The sequence below is a fragment of the Dendropsophus ebraccatus genome, chromosome 9 (assembly GCF_027789765.1).
Source record: "Dendropsophus ebraccatus isolate aDenEbr1 chromosome 9, aDenEbr1.pat, whole genome shotgun sequence".
Lineage (NCBI taxonomy): Eukaryota > Metazoa > Chordata > Amphibia > Anura > Hylidae > Dendropsophus > Dendropsophus ebraccatus.
The window spans coordinates 116,401,558-116,411,549 of record NC_091462.1 but is presented as its reverse complement, the minus strand read 5'-3'; the positions used below and the strand labels follow the sequence as shown (position 1 = coordinate 116,411,549).

Below are 9,992 nucleotides of genomic sequence, written 5' to 3'. Positions count from 1 at the left end.
CGGAGATACGTGCTGCCGTCTCAGTCCGTGAGCAGGTGCGAGCTGCGGAATCCGCAACATGTGTTCCATCGGGATTCCGAAGTGTGCACATACCCTAATTCAGTCATCAAGATGGCAGGAACCTCTCTGAGGAAGAGGACATCCCTTTAAGAGCAATGAGGAGACATACAAGATGCCTTACTGCCCTACAAGAAATGTTTCTCCTCCTCTGTGATGTCCTCACCACCTTGAGGAAGCTTCATGGAGAATCTTCTCTACCTCTTATGGAGACATTTGGATTCCTAAACAAGGTCATAATGTGAACTTTTCATTGTAGACATCCCAGGTTATATTATGCTATATACAGCTTCTCAGTTGCTTCTTACAAAAGGTCTAGTGTCCTGATGAGGAACATGAGGAAGAGCAGGATGTGTGCGGCAGCCATGTTAGACCTCGACCCTGCCTGGTTGCTGGCTCTTCGGGTGTCTTTGGATAAGAGTTGAGTGGTTGTCCATGACTTCTTTGTGCTGAACGTATCAACATTGATGGTTGTCGCATTGACTTTTCTCCCAGATGTTGCAGCAAGACTCGAGATTTCCTCTATCCAGGCTGAGAAGCTGGAGACTTTGGTGTAGACGCCGGGTTCTCCTGGTCTGGCACAACCATCGCCCCAGCTCACAATCCCAACAAGAAACCAAAAACTATTAAGTTCACATGCCAATGGACCACCCGAATCCCCCTGAAGAGTCAAAGAAGTGTCACAGTTATTGCACTTATACCATGGTCATCCGCCGTAGTGACATCACCAGCCAATATAACGGTAAAGATGACATCTGCTCACCTGGCAGCCATCTTTCTTGCCTTCACAGTAGCCGGCACAGATCATATCATCTTGCACAAGGACCATGGAAGAACTGATGTTGTAGACGTCTTTCAACATTTTGTCACACGTGGAGGAGTTGATAAGAGGAAGGGCCACCTCTTGCAGGATGTACGGGGCAGACAACTTTACTGGGAAGAAGAAAACACGTATGATCCTTCCATTCTTCTCATCCTTTTCCACTATGGAGCCACCATCTGTTTTGTATCAGTGACTAAAGAGACTAAATAATTAAAACTAATAACTATAACATAATAAATATTCCTTATGTAGTAAACACCTGCGGTCATCTTGTTACATCTACAGCAGACTATGTATTCAGGTCTATGGGGGTGCTCTCCTCCCCGATCTGTTGAATAACTCACCACCTTCTGCGATATCCCCCCATCCTGTCAGCCAGCACATCATTCCGTCTGGGAACGCCTGGTTGGGGGAGGGCAGGCAGATTGGCTGGATGTTGCTATTGAAGGCGACAGGACTCTCCAGTTCTAACAAGGCCAGATCCCCACTGGTCCCATCTCCATTGTATATGGGGTGGATGATGACGCTTTTCACTGGTACAATAACCTTCGTAGTACTCGCTCCTGTAAGGTTAAGTGCGCCCAATGCCACATTATATTCTCCATTACTGAAAATAAAAATGGAAAGAAGAATAAGACCACCATGACTTATAACACCAACATATTCCATATTCTACAAACAACAAGATGTAAGGATGTGCCGTCATGGTCAGTAGAGGTCTGACCTTTTCACATAAACAAATGTAATATCATGTGAGAGCTCAATGCTTGATTCTCATTTTATGCCAGTGTGAAGACATCATGGTGGAGTCTACAGCAGATCCCACTGGAGAGAAGAGCAGGGCGGTGATGACGTTTCTCATATTGATGTCAGCCAGGGATGTCATTCCCAGTGACACAGTGGAAACATTAGGCCAAAAGTACTTCTCATATTCCACCGTAAAAAATATAGACAATGTAGACCAGTGGTGACCATGCCAGAAGCCATAGACATCATCCATGAGTCTGGACGTTTGCCAAACTTCTGAACTGATAATCGCCAAGGATACTTCACTACTATCTGGACATGAGGAAGAGGTTGGGCAAGTGGGTCTCGAAATGTTTGTCAGCTGTTTGTCACACTGCGGCCTTCACCTGGAACACCTCGGCTAAGCTGGATCACCCTCCTTCTGATTTGAAGAAGCTCCTCAGGGGAACAAAATGTGACTCTATTCCGGATGCAACAAATTAAAGAAGGCGCAACCCTACAGAAGAGCATTGATGTCCAAGGGGACAATGACAGCAACTGGGAAAATTTTAAGTTCTACCTCAGTTTTTTTGTGGACAAAGCGGATGACTTAGCAACACCCCAACACTGCCACCACTTTCTAAGATAAGAAGTCCCCTTTAAGTAACGTTTTTGTGCGCTGTTTAATGACGAGCAGCGCTACAGTGAAGAATGTTCAAGACGTCAGCGGAAAGTGGGACTGAAGAAAAGCAACAGGCCCTGGGTTTGCATGACTGAGCAGAGCTACAGTAGCTCCTCGACTTTTGCCCAAAAGGAAACGAGCAATAAGTGGGGTACATAGGCTTGTAGCAACTTCTCCAACTGCTTGAATATGTCTGTATTTAGACTGGAAAGACTTGAGAGACATAATCACCAACCACGTGAACAGGTGGAATCCCCTCGCCTGTGGTCATTTACTCCTGCAGACAATAGCCGGTCTACCAGGAACTTGTAGAAATAAGAATTCAGGATACACTAGCTAACTGCTCCCCTCTCCACACTAGCTGAACACTGAACTGCCTGCCATGTCCCTGCTCACTAGACTTATCATTAAGGGTTCGGACTAGTTTCCTATTGGTCCAGCAGACTGTGTGGTAACTCAACACCTGGTCAGACGGAACTAGAGGGAAAGCTTTACAGGTCAGTGATAGGCCTAGAGTTTAGGCAGGTGACTGGCAACTAACTGTAAAGCATGTACAGGTATCTCATACATATATACTTAACCCCTTGCAATATACTTCAGCCTGTGCTTGCTATAGAAGAAAAGAGTTATTGACACCTAGTGGTCAAAAGGCAGTATAGCAACTCTAACCGCAGATTATCCTTAAATATAGCCAAAATCAGTGCCGGCCTATGTACATACATATACAGCAGTGGCACACAGGTTCTGAGACACTGCATATATAAGAGGTATAATATTCTTACAGAGATACTCCATATAAGAGGTGTAATGTTACAATAAGAATTCCGTATAAGAGGTATAATACAACATAGAGATACTCCATATAAGAGGTATAATACTATATAGAGATACTCCAAATAAGAGGTGTAATATTATAATGAGATATTCCATATAAGAGCTATAATACTATATAGAAATACTCCACATAAGAGGTATAATACTATATAGAGATACTCCATATAAGAGGTATAATACTATAAAGAGATACTCCACATAGGAGGTATAATACTATATAGAGATACTCCATATAAGAGGTATAATACTATAAAGAGATACTCCACATAAGAGGTATAATACTATATAGAGATACTCCATATAAGAGTTATAATACTATAAAGAGATACTCCACATAGGAGGTATAATATGATATAGAGATGATAATAATAATAATAATAATAATAATAATAATTAAATAATAATAATAATAATAATAATAATAATAATAATAATAATAATAATAATTTTTATATAGCGCCAACAGATTCCGCAGCACTACTCCATATAAGAGGTATAATACTATTTAGAAATACTCCATATAAGAGGTATAATATTATATAGAGATACTCCATATAAGAGGTATAATACTATTTAGAAATACTCCATATAAGAGGTATAATACTATATAGAGATACTCCATATAGGAGGTATAATATTATATAGAGATACTCCATATAGGAGGTATAATATTATATAGAGATACTCCATATAAGAGGTATAATATTATTCATGTATATAAGTTGAGTCACTACACCGGGTAACATGCTTCCTTATAACCTGCAGATGTAAGATCTTATAAATGTTCCCTCAGTCCGTGGGATGTTTCGGGGTACTCACATCAGTCGCCTCTGACGTTGTCTTCTGTCTGTGGAACGTCCATGGCCGTCATTGCGCCTCCTATGTTGCCTTCTGGTTTCCGCTCTGGCCTGGGAGCCTTCTGGACTACAGAGACAAAATTGTCCATCGATTAAATAGTGAGTAGTGTCCGGCTGAGCTCTGCTACATCACTGGTTGGTGAAATGTGACCATAGGGACAATGGTCTCCTCACCTCATACAATGTGCGGCAGTCACCACCCAGGAGCTTGAGATGAGGGATCCCCCACACAGATGGACGTTATCATATATTATACTGATCTGCCAGGGCCACTTCCCCAGAGCTGAGTTCTTACCACCCACAACCCGCTGGGTGAAGGACGGCTGACCACACACTGCAGGAAGAGGAGGAGACATGTATGAAGGTGGGAGCCAATCACACTGTAAATAATCATACTAAGCATAGGTAGGTACCTGCAGCCGTTCTCTTCACAAGACCTGCAAGAAAAGAGAAGCAGTTGGTTAGATCCACATCCATCATACATTGTGATGTCCAGACTTAGTACAGGATAACAGAGAACAGGCAGGCACTATGAACCACGCCTCCCGTCTCCATGATGACTTCAATGTTAGCACATCAAGGAAGGGGATATGAGCAACGCTTGTATTATCCCACCTTAGCTGCACATTGGATAAGGGGAGGATCTTCTATATGAGGGAGGAGCCTCTATTGGAGGGAGGAGCCTATATACGGGGAGGAGCCTCTATGTGGGGGAGGAGCCTCTGTGTGAGGGAGAAACCTTTATGTGGAGGAGGAGCCTCTGTGTGAAGGAGGAGCCTCTGTGTGAGGGAGAAGCCTTTATGTGGAGGAGGAGCCTCTGTGTGAGGGAGAAGCCTTTATGTGGAGGAGGAGCCTCTGTGTGGCTGCTAATCCCTTGAAATACTTAGTTTTGGATAGGTTAGACTTAAGTAAAGATGGTCTCTTTTGTAGTTTTGGATAAAAGACTAAAGTAGATAGGGGGCCACCAGTGGGAAGATGCAGTGGAGAACTTTGTCACCTTAATACCTGAGACCTTATAGAGGACACCTGTAGTCATGGTTTAGAGCATACTGCCACATGCCGGAAGAGATTACAGAGCGCCAAATCCAGGAACACGGGCCTGGGCTTGAAGAACTGGGTGTAACTAACCTCTGAAAATTACCCGAGGAGATTAACCAAAGGTTCAGTGGGGTACTTCAGCTTTACTTGGCCTTTGTGCATAGTCCTGGATGGCTGAAGGACTTCCTGAGAATACTCTTTTGTATAATAGGTCACCCTAGACATAGACAGGTTTTGGGACCCCTTAATGGTAGTTGCCTCTCTTAGGGTTTTAGCAGAGCTTATGGCTGTGAGACTCACACAGGAACAAACTGTGCTCACTCAACTAAGAGAGGAACCCGTCAGTGGCCCATGGGTTCCCGGACACTTCAGTGTGAGTAGAGGGGCTGCAATATGGAAGAAAGAAGCTTTTTGTGTGTGTGTTTATGGGGGAGCAGTCTTCATTTGAGGAGATGGAGTCTCTATGTAGAAGGGATAAGTCTTGGTGTGAATGAAGGGGTCTTAATACACAGGGGAGGAGCTTAAATATGGAGGGGAGGGCCTTCATATGAGGAGGAGCCCTCATCTGAGGAGGTGGAGTCTGTATGTAGAAGGGATAAGTCTTGATTTGAATGAAGGGGTCTTAAAACAGAGGGGAGGAGCTTCAGTATGAAGGGGAGGGTCTTCATATTAGGAGGAGCCCTCATCTGGGGAGGTGGAGTCTCTATGTAGAAGGAATAAGTCTTGACGTGAATGGAAGGATCTTAATACAGAGGTGAGGAGTTTCATATGGAGAGAAGGAGGCTCAATGTACAAAGGAGTAGTCTCGATGTAAGAAGCAGGAGCCTCAATGTTGAAGGGGGTAGAATCAATATGGAGGGAGAGAAACCTCAGTAAGATGGGGGAGCCCAGTGTCAGCTTCGGGATTCCAGTTATCAGCCCATATATAATTGCTTTATCATTCAGGTCTCCTCATAGGACAGGACAATGGACGTCAGCCGCTCACCTACATCACAATGGTGGCAGCGCTCACAGACGTCATGGTATTTATGTGGGGACATCTGCCCTATTCTCCACACTTGTCACAGGTGACGGCTTCTGACTAAAAAGACTGTGGACACCAGAGACAATGGCGTTACAGCGAGTGAGGAGAACGTCTCCCTCCGGATAATAAACCTCAGCCTAAGCATTGTTCTATCTGTGAATAGAAGCTTCTATGGAGCCACAGATAGATGTGACCGAAAATAGCCACAAATCTGAGGAAGAACAAACATCGGGAATAACAACGAGATGGGAGAAGGTTATGGGTTATTATCTCAGCTGTTTATGGCCCGTGTGTCCGATGACCAAAACATAAACATCTATCAGATCCATTTATTACTGATTCATCAATCATACATCATTGTTTCTAAATACACAGAGAGACTCTGCCCCGAGAGGTTACACGCTACAAACAATGGAGGGTAGACTGACTTCGATAGGATCAGCGGACCATCTCATGTGTATGGGGGACTCCCGACTGACAATAGAGAAGTATTAGGAGATAATGCAGCAACCCAGGGGGGCCAGGTGTTATGGGGTTTGGTGGGTTGTCAAAGCACCACAATGGCGCTTGTCACGGAGGCCAAGGTGGTAGGTTTGCCCACCCATGGTTATACTGACACGGCACCTCTTGTTTTATAGGGGTTTGGTGTTGTGCAATTTGTTGTACTTTAATGAGTCCAGGCACTTAAATGGTTAGAGCCTTTACTGAAGAGCTTTGTAGTGCAAAACTATATATATTGCAGAAGATTCTTTTAGGGCAAAGACCAGTTCTCTCCCAGTTTAGGAATCTCGATAATACAATAGATGTTTGTGCTTTCACTGGTACAGAACACAGCTGGTACACTGGTAAACGAGAGAAGAAAAAAATGACTCTTCAGGCACAGCTTGGAAGCTGGGAGTTATAGTGATATAAGCCATTGACCTAGGCTCTGGATACAATAGATACTTGGAATGGAATAACTTTGAGCTGTGCAGCTGAGGTGGTTTGGGGGTCTGTGGGCTGTAAACCTGGGATCCTATCCAGACAATGAGGTATTTATCTGGAGCCATAAGAAGAGAGTCTCGTATCCATGGGAATGAACATCTATTTTAGCTTTCCTGTGGGCACCGAGTGACCCCCGATCGGGGATAGCAGGCCCACCTAGTGGTTAGAGCTAGCCATTGGGGTATCAAAATCCTAGTAGGTTGCAGTAGAGACTCAACCTTTGCACTGTGCTTAACTACTGACTTGGACAATACCTCAGTTAATCTTGCATAGCAATCAGAGGTAGAAAATACAGGATTAAGATTAGTCCTGGTGTTCACCACAGCCTCTTAGTCGCATTGGTATAGATAGACATGGCAAGGGTAGGAGAGGTTATGAGAAAAAGACATAGACGCAAGAATAGCACCGCACATGGGCCCTGGCCGCCTGGCCAGGCTCTGGGCATACACATTTGCTCATACAATACTAGATTATATCTGATCTGAACCAAACCAATTAGTCCCAACCTCAATATACTGTATATACTTCAGGGGGGAATTTAATTGGGCAAAGAGACAGGATAACCCTCTGTGATGGGGCAGTGACCCCTGAGGTAGCTGGCTTAGGGATTGGGCAGGAGAACCAGCAATGTCATAGAATACAGACAATAAATAGTGAACCCTTATCATAGTTTACCTTCAGCCGTTCAAACAGTACAGTGACACCTGGTGGCGGGAGTAGCATTTATGGGCTTCAGCCCCAGAGCCTATAACACATAGTACTGACCTCCAGGACACTGCAATAAGTCACCAGGAGAGGAGTTTTCCAGCCGCTTTCTGCCCTCTCAGGAGACATGATCACCTGACTGAGATTTGGGGAACTGGACAAGATTTTTGACATTTGGTCAAACAAGCATGTGTGTCTCATGTGTATAATGAGCTTTACATTGGGTATACACAGGTGCCACAGTTAAAATCGTGGTTATAATTCACACCCTTCTGCCATTTTGCACCAGACCATAGTTACTACCCAGTATCAGGTCCAAGCTTTGTGTCTAAGCCATAGACTTATCTTGGTGGACTTGGGTAGAAGACATTTGTCCCATCACTACTCTTCAAGGTAATGGGACTTCCCTACAATGACCACTACTCACCGATAACACTGGTCGGGCTGTAAAGGTGATGGGATCGTCAACCATCAGGACCATGAACATGTTGCAGTTATTCCTTCTAACCAATAGCAAATCATCTGCCACCTGCTAGACAATATGTCCCAATACCTGATGGTGTCCACTCACCTATGACTAGGACAGTCATCAGCTGGAGGAGCTGCAGGAGCCGAGGCTTCATAATATCCAGGAGGAAGAGCAATATCCAGAGGATGAGGTACGAGGTGGCTCCTCGGACCTGTGTACATAAGAGTCATGGACACAAGTGCAGTTCAGGACCTTGCTTGTGGATCCAGAAGAAGGAAAACAACTTTAGGGGGTTAAAAAAAGGAGATACTGGTGTGATATGGCAGATATACTGGTGTTAATGGTGGAAATGAGATCCCAACGTTAGACGGTATGAGTAGACGGTATGAGACGTCACCATTGTCCAAGAAGACAGCTGTGAGGAGATGAGAGTTTCCTCCTTACCTGTGTTAGATAGAGATGTAGCAGAGTCCTCTCGGTGCAGGTCACTAGGGTAATCCTGGCTATGAGAGATACCTACACGTCGGCTGAACACTTCCTAAGTGATGAAGAACAGGCAGACTGTGTCCTCATCCCTCTAATCCCAGTCCTCGCCCACCATGGTGCCTGACGGCTGTGCTAATAGAGGATAATGTTACCTGCAGAGCACATCCCATGTCAAGGACTACGAGGAGGATGGAGGGATCAGGGAAACCCTGAGACGACTCTTAGGTTAGGCTGAAGGATTACTATTTGATCTCCTGACCTAATAGACTATGAGCACTTTTACATTAATTATTATTATTATTATTATTATTATTATTATTATTATTATTATTTTATTTTCTGAATGCAAAATGAAGCAACTTTTTATATCGTGTTCTGTTACTCACAGGAATATACCTTAAATTTAACAGAGGGAGTTTCTGCTCTCTGAGTATTAAAGGGTAACAGCAGGGAAAGGGTTACACGCCAGCTCAGACAGTACACTGGGGGGAAAGAACCCCTGGATGACAGCTCACACAGGCTGTAGATGAGGAGGAGAGCTGATACAAGGTGGCCCTTCAGGGGAGACTCATAGGATTTGTGCACAGAGATGGAGAGAGAACCCCTGAAGGACATCTTACAGGTTGTAGATGGGGAGGAGAGCAATTACAAGGTGACCTGCAGGGAGGACAGCTGACACAGGTTGTAGATAAGCTGAGCTGTGTATGAAGGGATCTGAGAGACAGCTGTGTATACTGTAGATATAGGGATCTGCACAGTCACCATCTCGTGCAGTAGGACCCACAGACCTCTATGTCATGGAGTCTGTACACAGCCGTACAGGGGTGCAGCCATAGTTTGTGCAGTACAAGAAATTACCCCAGACTCCTCAACGCCCCACTACCATAAGGGATACTAATTCTCCTTAAAGGGGTTGTCCGGCGATAAAAAATTATTCACAGAATAACACACATTACAAAGTTATACAACTTTGTAATGTATGTTATGTCTGTGAATGGCCCCCTTCCCCGTGTTTCCCCCCACCCACGCTAGACCCGGAAGTGTGGTGCATTATACTCACCGCATCTCGTGTCGTCCACGGTCTCCGATCGTCAGCAGTGACGTCTTCTTCGGGAGGCCGGCGGATCTTCCCGAGTGCCGGCCGCCCTCTGCAGCGTCATCCGAAGCTCAGCCGCGATTGGCTGAGCATAACTGTGCTCAGCCAATCGCAGCTGATGACGTGGCCACGTCATCAGCTGCTCAGCCGCGATTGGCTGAGCACAGTTATGCTCAGCCAATCGCGGCTGAGCTTCGGATGACGCTGCAGA

The 9,992-nt window shown here is 44.9% G+C and overlaps 1 protein-coding gene across 1 annotated transcript; it reads right to left on the bottom strand.

The window, feature by feature from the left end:
* Positions 1–361: 361 nt before the first annotated feature.
* On the bottom strand, positions 362–8,855 carry LOC138801878 (serine protease 33-like). The gene is made up of 7 exons (XM_069984974.1): positions 8,838–8,855; positions 8,302–8,410; positions 4,393–4,416; positions 4,154–4,313; positions 1,225–1,487; positions 821–990; positions 362–718 (listed from the first exon to the last, which is right to left on the bottom strand). The coding sequence occupies exons 1-7, from the start codon at positions 8,853–8,855 to the stop codon at positions 362–364; spliced, it is 1,101 nt and encodes a 366-aa protein (XP_069841075.1).
* Positions 8,856–9,992: the final 1,137 nt, after the last annotated feature.

What these genes read in the sequence shown, in the direction of transcription:
- LOC138801878 (XM_069984974.1), bottom strand. An exon ending in TGTGAAGAGAACGGCTGCAG is followed by an intron (nt 4,314 to 4,392) that starts GTACCTACCTAT and finishes CTCTTCCTGCAG; the next exon opens with TGTGTGGTCAGCCGTCCTTC. An exon ending in GGGGGATATCGCAGAAGGTG is followed by an intron (nt 991 to 1,224) that starts GTGAGTTATTCA and finishes TCTTCTTCCCAG; the next exon opens with TAAAGTTGTCTGCCCCGTAC.